This window comes from Nothobranchius furzeri, chromosome 18 (genome assembly GCF_043380555.1).
Source record: "Nothobranchius furzeri strain GRZ-AD chromosome 18, NfurGRZ-RIMD1, whole genome shotgun sequence".
Taxonomy (NCBI): Eukaryota; Metazoa; Chordata; class Actinopteri; order Cyprinodontiformes; family Nothobranchiidae; genus Nothobranchius; species Nothobranchius furzeri.
The window spans coordinates 35,428,365-35,447,426 of record NC_091758.1 but is presented as its reverse complement, the minus strand read 5'-3'; the positions used below and the strand labels follow the sequence as shown (position 1 = coordinate 35,447,426).

General features: G+C 44.1%; 3 protein-coding genes across 6 annotated transcripts in view; 1 reads left to right on the top strand and 2 right to left on the bottom strand.

Annotated features, from left to right (window-relative positions):
* The window catches only part of ldlrap1b (low density lipoprotein receptor adaptor protein 1b), a 33,417-nt gene extending 26,187 nt beyond the window's left edge, over nucleotides 1-7,230 (top strand). The window contains exons 6-10 of one of the 3 annotated variants that reach the window (XM_015970365.3): nucleotides 1,957-2,052; nucleotides 4,453-4,586; nucleotides 4,839-4,873; nucleotides 6,487-6,518; nucleotides 6,886-7,230. In XM_015970365.3, coding sequence (XP_015825851.3) covers nucleotides 1,957-2,052; nucleotides 4,453-4,586; nucleotides 4,839-4,873; nucleotides 6,487-6,518; nucleotides 6,886-6,932 — 344 coding nt within the window. In that variant the 3' untranslated portion in view covers nucleotides 6,933-7,230. Of the gene's footprint in view, nucleotides 1-1,956; nucleotides 2,053-4,452; nucleotides 4,587-4,838; nucleotides 4,874-6,486; nucleotides 6,815-6,885 lie in introns of those variants that run through there. The other 2 variants (XM_015970363.3, XM_070546709.1) reach the window with 2 other exon arrangements.
* A 1,240-nt stretch (nucleotides 7,231-8,470) lies between these two features.
* On the bottom strand, nucleotides 8,471-11,455 carry LOC107392516 (interferon alpha-inducible protein 27-like protein 2A). 2 transcript variants are annotated; one of them, XM_070546710.1, is made up of 4 exons: nucleotides 11,248-11,455; nucleotides 10,412-10,441; nucleotides 9,632-9,811; nucleotides 8,471-8,982 (listed from the first exon to the last, which is right to left on the bottom strand). In XM_070546710.1, exons 1-4 carry the CDS (start codon nucleotides 11,453-11,455, stop codon nucleotides 8,879-8,881), a joined length of 522 nt encoding a protein of 173 aa, XP_070402811.1. In that variant the 3' UTR covers nucleotides 8,471-8,878. The 2 variants fall into 2 exon arrangements, with proteins under 2 accessions (XP_070402811.1, XP_015825852.3); XM_015970366.3 differs by lacking the exon at nucleotides 11,248-11,455 and adding an exon at nucleotides 10,625-10,759.
* Nucleotides 11,456-11,718: 263 nt separating this feature from the next.
* On the bottom strand, nucleotides 11,719-18,189 carry LOC107392514 (tubulin alpha chain). The gene is made up of 4 exons (XM_015970362.3): nucleotides 18,099-18,189; nucleotides 13,164-13,380; nucleotides 12,943-13,091; nucleotides 11,719-12,859 (listed from the first exon to the last, which is right to left on the bottom strand). Exons 1-4 carry the CDS (start codon nucleotides 18,099-18,101, stop codon nucleotides 11,882-11,884), a joined length of 1,347 nt encoding a protein of 448 aa, XP_015825848.1. The 5' UTR covers nucleotides 18,102-18,189; the 3' UTR covers nucleotides 11,719-11,881.
* Between the last annotated feature and the right edge of the window lie 873 nt (nucleotides 18,190-19,062).

Sequence of the window (19,062 nt, the reverse complement as noted above, 5' to 3'; positions counted from 1 at the left end):
GCCCCCCTCCTTTGTTTTGCACCTGTCAGCATCCAAACCCTCGCTTCTGCTCGCTGCGAGGACCGAGGCTGAGGGGGTGCAGCAGAGGGGGATGGGGGCTAGGAAGCGTACAAAAGGAGGGGTGCGTGGACGGCGAGCGTGCATGTGTCCGTGGAAATCGCACCCCTCCCCCGACGGATCCGATGTGACTGTCATTGATCCTGCCTCACACCGAGACACGCTTATTTATGCATTCCTTCAGAGACGTTCTCTCTGAATAAAACACACTTGTTTTCTTGCATTTCTCCATTTTTTAAAGATATTTTCCGGTTTGAGGAGGGATTCCTTTGTTTCCTCACCGTGTTTCCTGGAGATTTCCAGTCGGGCGAAGTTTAATTTAACAAGTTTTTGCTCCTTTCCTGTGATGAAAAAAGAGATTTTTCTCTTTTCAAAAAAGAAGCACAGGTGTTCCCTTCAGATCGGACTCCGAAGGAGGAAGAAGAGAAGAAAAAGAGCGTTTTAAGGAAGTTATGAGCGCCCCCGGGATTATTTAGACCCACTGTGTCTAGTTTGTCTCCTGCAAACTTTCCTCCATCCTCAGAACAACACTCGTCTGACCCACATTCCTCTTCAGATTGCAGCTGCGGGTCCTGAGCAACTCTCGTAGAATATTCCTTTTAAACGCTGCAGCGAGCGGTGAACGGCTGTGTGTTCATATAGGGTCCATGTTTAAGAGGAGCAGACTATGAAAAGGTGCCGGGGGGGAATTCGTGTTGCTTTTCCATCACTAAGCTACCAAAACCCGTAGGAATCAGGATTTGTTTTGGTACAACTTCACAACAAGGTGCCCCTTATGAACGGCTAATAAATAGTTCATAGATATAATTAATTACTTGGGGAAACACCGATATGAAAACTTTGGGTCGGTATTGATATCTGATATTAATGTTGTAAGTGTTAGCACTTGTAATATGTAATTATGGCTGTTTTTGTGCTAGCTAATGTTGACTAGCTGTTGCAGCCATCTTGAATAGGGCTGACTCTTCAGAAAGCCTCAGGAAAATCTGTCTGCCGTTCTCACACACACTCGTAACACGGGCAGAAACAACATAGCTTTGGATTTTTGTGGTGTGTTATAATGAGGAGGGGCGTGCGATAAAAAATACATTCAATTAAATAAGGATTTGAATTATATGAACGCAAGCTGCATGAGATTTGTGCAGAAACTGGTTTCCTCCCAAAGTTTAGCATCATCGAACAGGAAAAAAAAAAACAGCTGTGAGTTTTTGTTTTTTATTTAACTTTTTTTTTCATTCAGGCAAGATGGACACATGAATCAGCTAATATGTCAAAGGTCAGTCTGAGTAACAGCCATGTTTATCTTCAGAACGCTCCGTAATGAAGCTTTAAAAGTCTCCGTGGGGACGCCCGGCCGGGCGAGGATGTTTGAGGTTTTACATCCTTTCTTACCAAGACTTCACTCCGTTCTGCTGATTGTAAATCAGCGTGAGCCTATCACCGAGTCCCACCCTGAGGAGGAAGTGTCACCTTTTCCTGTGCTGTGGGATAAATTTAACCACCGAAGCCGGGATTGAGTTTCTTAGAGCGACGCTGTGCAGGAAGTCTAATGACTGTGATTGTCGCGCGCCTTGGGTGACTTGCAGTTTGTAGTAAACTGTCTCAACAGGATGTATTGTGCACAGCTTCCTCTCCCCTTTGACCTAGATATCTCTGCCGCACCAGGTGTAGCGGTGTTTGAAACCCACCCGCAGTGGGTTTTAGCTGGGTGACGGCTCGAGGAATGAACTTTACCTCATCTGCCAGCGTGCGGCAGCTGGTTTGTTTGCACACATTTTACGCTCGGTTAGTCAGTTAGTTAATGCTGTCGTTTTCAGCTGCTGGAAGATACCGAGACTATCAGTAAAGAGTGAACGGTTAGAGGCGCTGACTTGTTATTTTCTGTGTTGTTGTCCACAGAGAAAGAGAAGCGAGTAAAGACGGGTTCGGACGGGGAAGGAGCCAGCAACCCTCAGTCAGACAGCTCGGCCAGTCTGGGCAGTCTGGAGGGAGGAGGTGAGTCATGTCACCCATCATCACGTCTTTCTCACCCTTCTGTCACAGCCATTTTAGCCTAGGAGGGATGAAGAGTGTTCAAGCACTTGTCAAAAGGTTGACCTTTACTGAAGCTGCTGGTCAGAATTTTTACAGGAAAAATGTCTCACTGTTACACGTCCACCTCCAGGGGATGCACCCTTCCAAGGATACTCAAACTTGTGTTTCCCACATTCCAAGGATGGGTCATCAGCAAAGGCTATTCATCACGTTGCCCGAACGGGAGATTTTTTTTTTCTCATAATGATGGCGGACGAAGCAGGAGCAGGTTACGGTTTTATGTGTTAGTTTATTAAGTTCCCTGTTTCTCCCTCCTTCTGGTGGAAAGCAGAATTACACCTGTTGTAAGCAAGGCTGCCGTAGCCTGCTGTGGCTAGCGCTAATGACATGCTAATGCTAACACAAGCATACCGATACTAATTAAGCCTCAACGCAGAAAGATCCACTCTGTTGGACAAAAAATATTATTACTTAGAAGTCCAGAAGCAACAAAGCCAGGTCATCATCAGCCCTCAAACAAGTCTGGGCCATGCCGATGTTCACTCTGGAGGTGAAGCAAAGAGCTAAAACCAAAGACATTACTCTCTTACTTTTACCTCCAGGCTCCTCCATGATGATTTTATTGATGGTTGGCAAACTGGAACGGCAAACTACTAGCCATTATATTAGCTACCAGCACAATAAACAGCTGTTGCCATAAAGCAGGTAGAGACCTCTCACTAGTGTTCCTATCCAAACCACAAAAGTACTGTTTCTGGTCAGCAGAGGGCAACAGAGTGCTGTCCAGTGGGAAGTTGGTCAGGTTTCTGCTTCAAGAATCACTGAAACCAGTTTGAGAGCAATAAAAACTCTTTATTGTGGCTTTAAAATCTGGTTGGTTAAAAACTAAAAACTTGAAGCGGTTGATATTTTTATCTGCATTTTTGTTCATAATTTGTCAAAAATAATAAGAAAAATATTTGTAAAATCTTTGTGAATGATCTCATCCCAAGTTTAGTTTAGTTTCTTTTAGTGCTTTCGCCGTTGCTAGGCAACAAGACGTGCTGAGGTAGGAGAAGGAATGAAAGGCGAGAAAGTCCAAATTCACAGCTGCTCACTTCTGGTTGACGAAGGACCCGACCTAAGTGCAGCGAGCAGGACATTGAATTCGGCCAGACTCGTCGTCGTCTTCATCATCATCATCATCATCACAATGAACAGGAAATGTCATTTTAAGGTGATTATGCATGAAGACCCCAAGGATTCAAGGCCGTGGCCATGTTGTGATCCAGCACCAGTAGTTTTCACCACATCCTGCGATAACAGAACTGAGTCACACTGAAGCACAATCCCAGCTCCCGATGTTTGAAAGCATCACTCGTTTCCCTCCTGATGCTCTCGCTGTTGAAGGGTTCAGTTTGAAAAAGGGTGGATTTAGGAAAATCTGAAAACATCCGCTTTGTAGAGATCTTCTGCTCAGCCAGGTGGCCTCCGGCCAGAGCGGGATCGCATTTTCTAAATCTGTCCTGTGCGGCTCTACATGTGAATGTGTCGTGTTTCACGCCGCATTGATGTTTTAGGATGATCCCCTGAGAAGCAGAACTTGGACACCATTTATTTTTGCCAACACAGAGGCTCGGTGTCGGCGCAGTTGGACCCGGTGGGTCATTCGGCTGCCAGTGGACTGGATTTCCTAAAGGCAAACTGGAATATTTGTGCAGTAACGGAAGCTTCTGGGTTGTTTTTCTCTGGAAAAGGCCGAGCAGTTGGCGCCAGCAGAGCCTTGGCACTTTCATCAGGTTCCATACCCTTCACTGTGGCTGAGTGAAGCTGTGAGAGGAGAGTCTCACCAGGTGCTACTTCCTGTGTTGGCCCAATCTCCGGAGGAGGATCTCTACGTTCCTGAGGAGACCTGAACAAGAACATTGCAGCTCAAACATCTGCTTTGCTTCATTACGATTGATCCTGGTCGAATGCACTCCTTCTGTCCTCGTTCTAACGCGGCCCCGCTTCAGGAGGTGCTACAGATCACGTTTGTGGATTAGCGGATGTTCTCGCGGGTTGGGCCGCTGAGCGGATTGGCTCCTATAATGGATCTGCTGGGTGCGGATATTAAAAAATTCCAACATGCGCATCAGAATTAGACAGACGTCAGACGCATTAATCATCGAGGAAAACCATTACGAGGTAATCCCATTACGGAAGGGCCATGCCGCCAGGGTTAGACGGTGAAATTCAGAAGGTTACTCCACTCATCACGATGTGACAATCCACAGATGGTTGATTTGATGAGAAACATTAGAGGTTTAATGACTTCCTGTCCTCCGTCAGAGGACAGGTGATGGAGACCAAACGTGCTTGTTTCTGTGTGTTGGCTTTCAGACGTCGCCACAGGGAACCTTTTGGATTTGGCAGAGGGAGCCAATGGCGCACAGGCCCGCTCAGGAGCACAGCAGACAGAAGCAGATCCCTTTGTGGTTAATAATCACCCGGCAGAGAACAACAACATCGTATGGGTAAGCGTGGGGGCGTAACATTCAGCTGATCGATGAGAGGAAAGCACCGATTAAACGTTACCCACTGATGTGCCGTTCCGGCTGTGTTCAAACAGAGTTAGACGATAGTCCGCAGAGTAGACCTGGCCTTATCTGAAAACACGGGTGAAAGGGTTAACCTCTGGAAGAAAGAGGCTAGGAAGTGTCTTTAAGCATGTTTCTGCACAACAGACTCTGACCGTGACCAAAACGTTTGTGTGTTGTGTGCGACAGGAACTGGAGGACGGTCTGGACGAGGCTTTCTCAAGGTGAGAATCACAACTTCAGTCTAGAATAAACAGCCATGCTAAGGTCTATTCCAGGACCAAGAACCTGCAGTTTGGGCTCCTTGTACAATCACAGCTCCTCCCTGGAAACGGTCCAGCGCCGTAAACGACCGCAGACGGGCTCGGTTTACGGGCCGTGCCGAGTCACGCTGCTTTTTTAGCTTCTGGACGCCAATATTAGGACCGCCACCGCAGCCGTAACTGCTTACAGAGAACTTTGATGAGTGGAAACTTTGGGGCGTCAGCCAGAGTTCAGCCCGTTTGTTTTTCTCCGTCAGGTTTTTTTTACGGTGTTTGTTTTGGACTTCCACACAAACTCATTCAGCTCTTTATTAGACGATCTTGCCCCTGGCTCTGGTTTGTTTCCTGTGCTGGCTCCGCTGTTCTTCTCAGACGTCTATGTAGCTCAGAGGGAAGCGGCTCCACACACCTAATCAAGCACCAGCAGGCAAACTGGAAACGTGTTATCAAATGATTATTTGTCTGCCGACCCTGTAATTACACCTGAACCCCTTTAGTCTGCAGCTTTCTGATTAGTGGAGGAGCTGCAGGAACACTGGATGGTAGAAGAGGAGTTTGCAGCTTGATGCTAACATTTGAGATGGTTTTATTTTGTTTACATGAGGCATTATTTTGTTTTAGGTTCTCTTTTATCTCCTAAGTTTGACAGCAGGAACTGAACCACGTTGGAAATGTTTCTGCAAAGAAAACCTCCGTTGTTTTTGAGTCTTTACTGCCACCTGCTGGACAATTTGGCACACAACCTGTGATTCAGGTTTTATTATGGTCACATGGCAGGTAAAAACCTCTAAAATCACGCTGGATGTCCTGGTTTTGAGTCGGCTCAACCATCTGCCTGAAGGGGTGTAAGGGCTGGATGGTCGCCGTCGCCCATCGTGTTCTTTGTCCTGGGTTTCCTACTTACTGCTGGCTGTGTCTGGACCACATAAGGTCAGAGGTCATGCTGTAGCTGTCTCTACCAGGGCTAGGCTTCTCTTTAGTCTCATTGATGGTTAGGTAACCGTCATCGTAGTCGCTGACTCCTCTGATAGGGCTGAACGATCATTTTCTGAATGAAATGGTGATTTTAAACTATGTGATCATGTGATTGTCAAAGCTCCGCACCGACCCAGGGTCTGAGTCACCACGTCCAGGGGTTGCGGCGCTAGCAGCAAGCGCCAGCGGGGGGTTGCGGGAGCCCGGTGCATAAGCCCACAAAGTGGAGCATTTTCTTTTATTTTGTTGTTTTTTTTTTCTGTGACGCTTCCACGGCCAGTGTTTTTATTCCTGCGGTCATCTGTCTCCGTCCGTCTCTCAGCACCGTTCATGAGAGACTGACTTATTGTCTCCCTGCTACAGCAGGAAGGGATTTACCATAACAACATTATGAAAATTTCAAGGTACAACTTTTTTTTTTTTAAACCCGATTACATCTTTTCTGATGGCACAAGCCTTCACATAGTTACGGTAATTCAAAGTTAGCTTGAAAAACGTAGCAGCCATAAAACTTGTGGCCATAACTTTCTGACGAGGCGTTTCGGAGGAGTTTTGAGCTGAATTGTTGCCTTATTGTGATGTCTTCTCTGCACCCTCAGCCGCAGTCTGGATAGTTTTGAATCCTACTCAGGTAACGGATGTTACGGCCTCCACCTCACCCCCATCATCATCATCCACCCACAGTTCTGTCCCGCTCATCTGTGGACATCATCCAGCACCACTGAGTAGCTTTAACATAGACCACACATCTACACACGATTAACCGTTTAAGAAGCTACGGGAAACACAACTTCATCACAGATAGATGATTTATTTCAGCATCACGTTCATCAGATTTGCTCTTTTAGCATCATTTTGTGTTTGTTTGGTGGCATGGACTCAGTGCATTAGGCGACATGTGGCTCTGCATTTCTGTTCACTCGTGTTTGTTTCATTAAGAAGCACTCTGTCATTGTTAATGATTCATGATGAGACATCCGGATTCTCTGTCTCTCCAGACTCGCTGAGTCTCGCACTAACCCCCAGGTCCTGGACATTGGGGTAACCCCTCAGGACTTCAACAGCGAAGAGTGCCTGTCCCCCCCGGTCAAATGGGACCAAGACGAGAAAGACTTGACTGCACAAAGCGACCCTTTTGGGCTGTAACACGACGCCTCTGCCAAGGGGGAAATGGTGGTGAAGGAGGGGAAAAGGGGGGAGGACAAAGGTCTCCCACGTCCTCCCAGCTGATGCCACGTCGCCTCACGGTCGCAGTCCTAGTGGACGTCATCGACAGACGGAGGAGACGAGCGCACGGCTCACAGAACAGGCCAAAGCAATAAAAACTTTTATTTTTTCCTACAGTCTCTTCGTGTTCCTCCCGTCCTGTGTTTACTTTTCCTCTGTGGGTCATGTGTTTGTGTTACAGATGTGTGTGGATGTGTGGTAAATACATGAGCCGCTGTGTGTTAGGCATGCGTCTGTAGAGGTCACCGGGGGCGCCGTTTGTACAGGTCAGAGGGAAACGAAGGCCGCTGTTGCACCAGTCTCATACTGGGACTAATGGTGAAGTCACTTCCTGTGTGCTTCGGCATAGTCATCCGGCGGCCAAAGTGTGTGTGTGTGATGATCGGAGAACAAAGTGACAATCGTATTTTTGCACTAAGCATTCATCCGTCTCTAAAAGCACACGACATTTTCATACTTTTGTTTGGGAGTGCCTCGCTTCTTTTCTCCTCTTAAACTCTGATTATTAAACTAAAGTTTCATAACTTTGAGTCACTGGATCTAAAATCTTGTTGTTTGACAGAAAACTTAAAAAAGCCCAGATGGTCGTTCATTGGTTTAGCTCCAGAGTTCAGCTCAGCTTTGAGAGGATGAAGATGCTTCAGGCACGAACCCCTTTAACGTGTTGTTACTCCCCCCCCCCCCCCCCCCCCACACACACACACACACACAGACTGTTCCCAGTGTTACATTTGCCATTCGTCCCGACAGACTTTTAATTTAATTAAAATAAACTTTATTAAATTGATCGTTTTTTGTCAGTGTTTGTTTTTTTCTGTCTGATAATAATTTCCTTGTGTTATAAACTCAAAAGAGGACCAGATATAAGTTTTGGATTTAATGATGATGAACCTCAATTTCACCGTAAGAGCTGGAGATGTGTACAAAAAACATGTAAATAAATCCAGTCTCTTACAATTAATACAGCTCTTAACAGTTTACAACATACACCATAAAATGCAAATGTTTAGCTGTCGAAGATAAATTAATTGAATCTACCTATTTTATCCAACATAAGTAGGGTGACCATATTTCCATTTCCAAAAAAGAGGACAGGAGATCTGTACCTACTAATGACGTCACACTAGGGCTAGGCGACATGGCCTAAAATCAATATCACAATATATTGAGGATTTAACCTTGATAACGATAAATGGACGAGAACTACATGTGTGCGCAGAAACAAAAGTTGTCCACTAGATGGGGCTGTTGCGTGTTTTAAGCATCGACATACATACGTATTAAGTCACATTTTTACGTGACTCAAGATGGTACAGCTTCTTAAAGGGACATGAACACTGCCAACCTACACACATCTTTTCATTTTTTATCATCAAATTTATTGACATGGAAAAAATTATCTCGGTAAGAATCAGAAATTTCGATAACGAAATTGAAAAGTGGACATGTCCGGGGGAAAGAGGACGTATGGTCACCCTAAACATAAATATTTTAAGATAATAAATGTACCTCGTGCCTCTATCAAGGGGGCTGCTAATAACAAAATCCATATTAGCTCTCCGTCAAAGCTGCTTTGGCTGTTTTTATCACTGTAAACCAAGCTTGCATTAACTGTTACAACAGGAAAGAGGCCCTTCAAAATAAAAGCATTTCATTCTAACCGGAAGTTAATCAAAACAGATTATAAATAAAAGCAAGTTGTGCCTTATTAAAATACAGTCAGATGAAGATGTCATTTTAGGGTTAGTTACACAAGTCATTCCTTTATTTCCTATAAAAGAATTTAGACAAATATCCCGCAGCTGCTCCGACACCACCTCCAGCGCCGGCCACCATCGCTTTGGTGGCTAATGACAAACCAGCAGCAGCTGAAAACAAACAAACATATTTTTATACACTAGAAAAATAAAGAACAACCTCATTTCAGGGTTTTGATTAGAAATGCAGCGACAGGATCATTTTGGTCTGATATTGATGATATTTGTACTGCTTCTATGGCCACCTCTTGAAACAACTGCAGACGGCAACAAGAAGGAAATTAACATTAGTTGTTAATATTAATAAATAAACACTTTCTGAACCGACACAGAAACAGTAAAAAACAATGAACATCTGCGTCAACATCACTGGTTTTAATGGTAAATTAGATTTTCAACATGGCAGCATTTAAGTAACAAAGTACTTAGATTACTTAATATTTTACTGAATTACTAAGTAGAATGTCTAGCCACATTATGAAGAATATATGTTTTGACCCATAAATGCAGCATCATTAACTTAATCTAGCCTGGTGGGATGCATTCAGTCATTCAGAACGTCTGTTCTCTACTCATCATTATGATGGGTTAGGGCTAACCCAGCTAAAGTCCATCAGGAAGGAAAACCGGATCAGGGATGCAGAAGATGGAATTTCTAACCAATTTCTATTTGTTATGTTGCTAAAATACAGCCCATGTTTTCCAGATTGTGTGTGCGTGTGTGCACGCAATAGAAATTGGTTGAGTCAATAAAAAGTACCTGCAGACTGCAAAACAGCCACAGTACTTCCTGCTGCCACCCCTCCACCGTTAGCGATGGCAGCAGCAGACATCCATCCTGCAGCGTAGGATCCAGCTGTTATTCCAGCTGTGGTGAAACCTATGGCCCCCAGCACCACAGGAGCCAGGGCCACTGCTCCGACCGCTCCAGCTACTCCAGCTGCACCGTGACAAGACGAGAAACCGATGTTTAAATATTTAAATATCAGATTAGAAGCACGGCTTTAATCTACATGGACACTTAATTTAACTCGTCAGTTCTGATATAAATGCATTTATAGGCATTGTCACCTGTGTCATGGCACATTTGTGTTTCTTAAAAAATCCTATTAAATTTGGTAAGTTTACATTTAATTTTTTTCTTTTAAGGGTCCAGCAGTGGTTTATATTTATGTGTTAGTATGGAAAACCACTCCTGCCACTATGATTAAAAAATAAATGCATCTCATAATGAGGTACTGTACACACACACACACACACACACACACACACACACACACACACACACACACACACACACACACACACACGTGTTTATGGGCCAGTTAAGTTTCGTTTCCTCAGAAACCATTCCACACTTTGACCAGCAGGGGGCGAAGAAACATTCGATGAGTCACGTTCCCATCACGTCACGCCCAGAAAACCCAAAACTGCTGGCTCTAAATATTATAACGATTATAACTAGCAGATAATATAGTTTTATAGGAAGTCGCGGATGCTTTTGAATAAAAGAGGCCTAAGATGACTCTTCTGATCTTACCTGTTCCTGCAGAAACACCAACGTTAGTCACTGAAACCAAAGAGAAGAACAAATGTAACAAAAACACAGCGTTTCGGGTTGGACTCTGATCTGTTCTGATAAATAGAAAAGTTCAAACAAACTCCAGCAGCCTGTACATGTTTAAGTTAAACAGAATGAACATTTAGAACACAAGCAGCCCACATTTGATGTCTAAGATCTTCTAAAACTCACAGATTCCCATGATGGTTCTCCTCAGCTTCGTAGTTAAAGACTGAGCCTTACAGGGATTCGTGTCACTTCCTGACTCCTCTGCTGCCCTCTGCAGCTCAGATGTTTACTTCACTAAAACATCCAGTAACAAAGATGCTAATAAAAGGATTGAGAGCTTTTCTCAGCCCCTCCTAAAAACACTCAATCACAAACAAGTCATTTAACCTTCTGAGCCTGAAATTGAAATAATCTGTTACAGATCATTTATTATTATTCCTTTATTGCACCAGGTGACGGAGTCAGGCGACAAGAGTGGCCTGGTCCAGGACGGCATGAGAACAAGACTCATAATCACGCGATAAGCGAAGGTCAGAGAAAACAGCAGTCAGAAGGTTTTATTCCCATATGTGTGAGAAATCACAACATCAGGTAACTGCTGAGGTAACTAGCAAATATTGGAGTTAGGAACAAAAACACAATGAAATGATAATAATACTGAAAAGTCAGCGTAGGTACTGGTCAGAGCTACAAAATGTTTCCTTATAATAGGTTTGAGTTTTTTAAAGTGAAAAGCAGTGACAGGGTGCCATTTTTCATGTCCTCTTTAAGGTTAATCAAAAACAAATGTCTAAAAGCTTTCTAACCTTTTCTGTTGTAGGGATGGACGTCTGGATGGCGGCAACGTGGACCAGGGCGGTTTTCACCTTTCTGCAAATACACTCTTGTAGGGCTTGTAGGACCCGAGATCAGAGGCGGAGCTAGCCTAAATGGCACCCTGTGCGAGATCGCTCTTGTGAGCAGAATTAAACTGAGGGCGAGTCTGGCAGGCCAGGCTAATTGCCCTAGGAACATGCTTCTCACTGGTAAGTTCCCAGCCAGTTTCACGTTTAAGTTGGTTAGGGTGTCATGTCTGCCATCTGCTGGCTTACTTAAGCAGTTACAGCTTTAGTCATCTCAAAAGCATTTTGCCTTCAGTTTTATATCTGATGAAATTATATAACTCGAGAATTTTAGTTTGAGCTTTTAAACTACACAGCTACTGTTTTAGTCAAGTCTATTTAATTTTTAATACAAAGTCAAATGAAGTAGCTTTTCAATAAAGATGATAGTATTCATATGTTTCAATTTCAAACTTAATTCACTTTATTCAAGTAAAAAACAGCAAAACTTTGAACCATTACACAAGCCATTTGAAACTTAATGCTGCAGAAAACACATTCGCAAATGTCCATGAAGTCAGTCAAGTTGAACTTTGGAATTGTGGCATTGCTTAACTGCCTAATATTCTTCTCCCTCTTCATCCTCCCCTCCAATGCTGTCAGCGCCAACTTCTTCATAATCCTTCTCAAGGGCAGCCATGTCTTCTCTGGCCTCTGAGAACTCTCCTTCTTCCATTCCCTCTCCAACATACCAGTGGACAAAGGCCCTCTTGGCGTACATGAGATCGAACTTGTGGTCGAGGCGGGCCCAGGCCTCAGCGATGGCTGTCGTGTTGCTCAGCATGCACACAGCTCTCTGTACTTTGGCCAGATCTCCACCAGGAACCACAGTTGGAGGCTGATAGTTGATGCCCACCTTGAAGCCTGTGGGACACCAGTCCACAAACTGGATGCTGCGTTTGGTCTTGATGGCAGCAATAGCCGAGTTGACATCTTTGGGAACGACATCACCACGATACAGCAGACAGCAGGCCATGTATTTACCATGGCGAGGATCACACTTGACCATCTGATTGGCTGGTTCAAAGCAAGCGTTGGTGATCTCAGCCACAGACAGCTGCTCGTGGTAGGCCTTCTCAGCTGAGATGACTGGAGCATAGGTGGTCAGAGGGAAGTGGATACGAGGATAAGGCACCAAGTTGGTCTGGAACTCCGTCAGGTCAACATTCAGAGCTCCATCAAAGCGAAGTGAAGCAGTGATTGAAGAGACGATCTGGGCAATCAGCCTGTTCAGGTTGGTGTAGGTCGGCCTCTCAATATCAAGGTTCCTACGGCAGATATCGTAGATGGCCTCATTATCCACCATGAAGGCACAGTCGGAGTGCTCCAAGGTGGTGTGGGTGGTCAAGATGGAGTTGTAGGGTTCAACTACTGCTGTAGAAACCTGAGGAGCTGGGTAAACGGCAAACTCAAGCTTGGACTTTTTCCCATAATCAATAGAGAGTCTCTCCATCAAGAGGGAGGTGAATCCAGAGCCAGTGCCTCCACCAAAGGAGTGGAAAATAAGGAAACCCTGCAGGCCAGAGCACTGATCAGCCTGAAAGAAAAATCAAATGGTCAATTTAAATATACAAGGTAAAGCTAATTTTATATACTACTTTGTATGAGTTCTATTCTCACCAGTTTACGTGTCCTGTCAAGAACCAGGTCTATGATCTCCTTTCCTATGGTGTAGTGTCCACGGGCGTAGTTGTTTGCAGCATCTTCTTTTCCTGTGATCAGCTGCTCAGGATGGAATAGCTGACGGTAAGTTCCTGTACGTACCTCATCTGTTTAGACACAAATGTTTGCTTTAACATCTCATGTTTAATACAACACGCACATTCTTTTAAACCACTAACCTATGACAGTGGGTTCCAGGTCAACAAAGATGGCCCTGGGAACATGCTTTCCTGCTCCAGTCTCACTGAAGAAGGTGTTGAATGAGTCACCTCCACTCGTCTTGTCAGAGGGCATCTGTCCATCAGGCTGGAGTCCATGCTCCAGACAATACAGCTCCCAGCATGCATTGCCCATTTGGACTCCAGCTTGGCCCACATGCATAGAAATACACTCACGCTGGAGAAAAATAAAGGGTAAATCAGTATGTGGCAAACAGGAAGGCATGGAGCCTTTCTCCTTTTCCTGATCCCCCTCCTTTCTTTGTAGCCTGGCCTGCCAGACTCCTGTTTAATTCTGCACAGAGAACTAGTCTGGTAACTCACAGGCTGAGGCACATGAGGGGCGGGACTGGGCAGCTCAAAAGTAACCAATCAGAAAAAAAGACAGAAATCCCGACTTTTTTTGACACCAGATAAATCTTTTTATTAGAAACGCTGGATTACAGCATGCACGTTAAAATTAAACAGCATGTAACGTTTAGGTATTTTATCTTTAATGTATTTTATGATATTTTTATTTTATTCTTCTTTTATCTATTTTATCTTATTTTATATTAGACCAATGCCTGTTAATAAAGTTCATATAAAATCGCTTTAAAGCCATGATGACAATGACCCACACCCATCGGTCAGAACCAGGCCCCCACAATGCAGCTCTGTAATTGTGTCACACCCGGAAGTGAAATAAATTGCAGTTCCACCCTCATCCACTAGGGGCTGGTGTCAGAAGAGAGTAAATCCTCATTGACTCCCATGTTAAAAATACCAATTTCACAGCAGAAATAAACATGTTTACAGCCTGGTACCAAAACATGTTTTTTATTTAAATTATCTAGTTTACACTCATGACAACTCTGAGGGGGGTGAATTTTTTTCCTCACTCTTCTGTTTAAGTGTATTAAAAGCCTAAAATTCTGTATAATTAATGAGCATCCGACCCACGTGACCACAGAGCTAGCTCCGGGGAAAGGCCTCAGTAGAGCCTCGGCCTGGCTTGGAAACTGCTCTGGGATTTTGAGTCTCTGTGTTTGTGTATTCTTGTTTGGATATTATTTGTGCAATTGTCGGACAAAATGACTTGCTGTGGCATTAATTGCACCAATAGAGCGTCCAAGGAGTCTCCACTTCATTTTTTCGGTAAGTTAAATTATATTTATGTATTTTAGGTCACTGCCGAGCTGAGCTTAGATTTTAACATGTACTGTTTAACCATGAAATTTAAATGTAATAGGGTAAAACCCAGTGCATTTAACATAATGCTGCACTTTAGAAAATGGGTTGAAATATAACATGTTGGTGGAGCTGGGTTCCCACTATCGGCTTATGGAGCTCTCGGGAGACCTCTGTTTTCCACCCTTATCCCCTCCCCGCAGCCCGGTCCATCTGTCTGATCGCGGCTTTTGTTTGCTGCGCGCGGGCTGACGGCTGGTTCTCGCAGCAGCTCGGCGCATCTGTTAGCTGCGCAGGCTGATGGCTGGTTCTTATGGCAAGCCAGAACCGCCAAAATACGCCACTTCTCCCCGCAGCTCGGCGCATCTGTCTGTGTGCTGCGCGGCCTGACGGCTTGTGGAGCTTTGGGATGGAAACCTTTCCACCCGGTTCTCCCCAGCGTCAGCTCTGCGCAACTCAGATCGCAGCGGCACTTGTCTGCTGTGCGGCTGCCGGCTTGTGGAGGTCTGAGATAGTCTCGGAGACCTCTGTGTTCCATCCGGTTTTACCCAGCGGTCAGCCCAGCGTATCTCTGACTCAAAAGCTCTGGTGTTGTGCACAGTTAACTCCGGTTGTAGCTAGGTTGCTACCTCCGTTAGCTTAGCTCCCACCTCCGCATTAGCTTTGGGTTAGCTTCAGGTTAGCTTGTAGCTAGTTCGACCGGGTGTCGTCAGTCAATCCAAGCCTTACCCCCAAATTCCACTACCTCCACTCCGTCCCCGCTCGCTTCCGAACTCAATTTGGTACCCGTTCTACAACGGCTCCGCTCCGGTGCGGAGACCTGAGGTGGGCAAACAAGCATGCACGGGATTTGAGATCTTGCGATACAGTCCGAGCAATAAACGCGGAAGTTAGATCCAAACACCCGTTGTGTGCGAGAAGCATCGGCATGAACTGTTTAATCTGCCCATCATTTGTGTTGAGAGATCAGCAGTGTTTGGATCAACAAAGTGTTACTACTTTGATAGTGGAAACTGTATTTATGGCTTACTTTTGTGCATTTAAAGTTCAGCCGCCATTGATAGTTGTTAGAAGTTGTTAAACCTGTGCATATGAAACAAAAAACGCCTTTTGTTTATTGATTTATTGTGAAAAACGGAAGTTGTGCTTGCTCCTTTTCCTGTTGGGCGGTTGTGATTTCTGTCCATTGACTGCGGAGGTGCTCCGGCGTCCGGCAAAAATAGGATCGATTCCATTTTTGCCGGACGCCGGAACAGAGGGCGGCGCACTGCCGGTGTCTGTACAAGATCAGCTCGGGTGCAAGATCGGCTCGGGGTCCGTCGACTGCCGATGTCGTCTAAGTAGTTGATTGGCTGAACATGAACCTTACGGAATTACGTAATCACGTTACGTTGGTCCAGGCAAACCTTTCTATTGGAAAGATGGACAACTTTTACAACGAAATCCATCATTACCTCTTTGAAAATACACTTTTAGCATAGAGCTGCATGCATATTAGGGCTGAACGATTAACTGCATGTGCAATTAAATTGTGATGTGACAAAAGGAGATTTTCTAATCGCAAAGGCTGCAATTTGGCAGCGAGTGGTTAGCGCAATGCTAATATACATGGAAAAACCCATAGGAATGCTAATATCGCCGATTACATTATTACAAATTATGAATTAGAAACGTGCCAAATGATTACATTTGGAGTCTAATAGAAAGTAAAACTACCATCAATCAAATAAGTACAGACAGGTATTTTAGTAAAGCCAGAAAACTTTTAACTCCAGAGTTTTGGCTAGCAGCTATGAGTGTAACTGAACTACGCATGGACAAGACGTCAAAAACTCTAAACACAAAATACTTCAATAAACGGGACACACTTCTTTCCTGCAAATACAATTTCACAGGTGTTGCTAATACCTATGATTCTTCAAGGGATGTGCTCAAAGAGGAGTTCAACATTATAAATACAATATAGTGTTTTATTTTACAAATACCACTATAAACACAAACTTACATCTTAAGAAACATTATTTTAATAACGAAACTGCTAAATTCTTTCCAACAGTATAGATGTGTAGTGTATTTTGTCCGAGTGGGTTTGCCGTACTTTGACGTCATCGGCAGTCGAAGGACCCCGAGCCGATCTTGCACCCGAGCAGATCACATACCGGTGTCGGTACAGGATCTGCTCGGGTGCAAGATCGGCTCGGGGTCTGTCGACTGCCGATGACGTCAAAGTAGTTGATTGGCTGAACATGAACCTCACGGAATTACGTAATCACGTTACGTTGCCATCACGTTATGTTGGTCCAGGCAAATCTTTCTATTGGAAAGATGGACAACTTTTACAAAGAAATCCATCATTACCTCTTTGAAAATACACCTTTAGCATAGAGCTGCATGTATATTAGGGCTGAACGATTAATTGCATGTGCAATTAAATTGCGATGTGACAAAAGGAGATTTTCTAATCTCAAAGGCTGCAATTTGGCAGCGAGTGGTTAGCGCAATGCTAATATACATGGAAAAACCCATAGGAATGCTAATGCTAATATCGCCGATTACATTATTACAAATTATGAATTAGAAACGTGCCAAATGATTACATTTGGAGTCTAATAGAAAGTAAAAATACCATCAATCAAATAAGTACAGACAGGTATTTTAGTAAAGCCAGAAAACTTTTAACTCCAGAGTTTTGGCTAGCAGCTATGAGTGTAACTGAACTACGCATGGACAAGACGTCAAAAACTCTAAACACAAAATACTTCAATAAACGGGACACACTTCTTTCCTGCAAATACAATTTCACAGGTGTTGCTAATACCTATGATTCTTCAAGGGATGTGCTCAAAGAGGAGTTCAACATTATGAATAAAATAAGTGTTTTATTTTACAAATACCATTATAAACACAAACTTACGTCTTAAGAAACATTATTTTAATAACGAAACTGCTAAATTCTTTCCAACAGTATAGATGTGTAGTGTACTTTGTCTGAGTGGGTTTGCCGTACTTTGACGTCATCGGCAGTCGAAGGACCCCGAGCCGATCTTGTACCGACACCGACACCGGAGCACGGTCGCAGTAGTGGAATTGCTCTGATTGACTTCAACGGGACCGATTTTGCTCCGGAGTTCGTGCCGGAGCGGAGGTAGTGGAATTTGGGGGTTACAGCCCCACCCTCAGCTCCTCCTCTCTTTTATGGAATTGTCTGGGCTTGACGGAACCTGTGGCACGGTCAACAAGTCGGTGGTTGCCACCTCCCATTTTAGCAGAAAAACTTATTTCAGTCGATGGAAACCTATTGTCCATATATTCATGTCGATGGTCGGAAGTCGGAACACATCTAACTGGTTTTTATTCTTCAAACATTTCCAGCGTCTGGTTATCCGACCTAGTTAATCCAAACGCTCTAAAATGGCTCAACTTTCAGTTGACGTTATTTTCAGACAAACCAAAAAGTTTTTTTTTAATTATTTTTCAAAGCTCAGACTCCAGATAACTTTATTTTCTATGACAAGAGTCGGTTTCGTGTTGGTAACCCATCAAACAGCGGAAATAATGGAGCCAGACACTTTAAAACCACGAAACACTGCCCCTTACATCACCCACAAAGCTTTATATTATCTCAACGGTTACCTTCCCCTGGCGTTTGCTACTTGAACACGTCTGATGATTATGCATCTGCTATTTACTGTAATTTTTTAAGGTTTTATTAACAAATTAACTCACCATTTTGTCTGCTTGTCCTGCGAACGACGTTAAAGAATCAAACACAGAGAGAAGTGCTGGAAGCAACTAGAAACAACAAGCTGCGCCTTTTATAGTCATGGGCGTGAAGGGGCGCGGCCAACAAAACAGAGACATGTGGCTCATTGGCGGGAAATCGCGGCAGCGGGCGGCCATTGACATGAATACGTCGCGCTATTGTATCGGATTAGATTTGTGCCAATAGGATCAAGAAACACACTTTGAAGATCAAACAAATATTAAGACATTGAGAGAAAGAAAAATTGTTTCAAAAGAAAAACTTACGATCTGAATCAACTTCTTAAAATGAGTAACAAAGTATGTTTCCTTTTTCTGTTTGCCTCTATGTGTTTTTGTTATCAATTTCCTTAGTTTCGTTCTCGCTGCTCACAGCTTTGCTCTCACTACCAGCTTTGCACTTACACATTCTGGCTTTCTCCTTTGCAATCCCTGAGTTTTTGGTTGCAATTCTGATACAACCCTTTCAGGTTATATGACTATGTCCTCTGTCCTGACAATGTGCTTGCTAAAGGTTTTTTGAATTTGCTAGATTCATTCAATTTGACTCAATGGGTATCGTCCCCAACTCATGCCAAGGGTCACACCCTGGACCTGGTTCTCTCTTTTGGTCTCCCTGTCATGAACCTTGTGACTTTGCCTCCTGTGTTCTCTGACCACTCTCCTATACTCTGTGATGTTACGTTGCCATGTCCTGTCCCTGTGTGTGAAGCTCCAGCTACTAGGTTCAGAGCCCTGGATGCAGAAACTATTTCAAAGTTTGTGGACTGTATGTCTGTAAGGTAAGAGACCTTTAACCCAGATCCATCTAACATTGATCACTATTCACAACACTTTGATGTACTTTGTAATCAGGTCCTGGACGTGGTTGCCCCTCTCAAGCTTTGCAAGTCTAGGCCTAGGAGGGAGCCTTGGCTATCTAATGTCA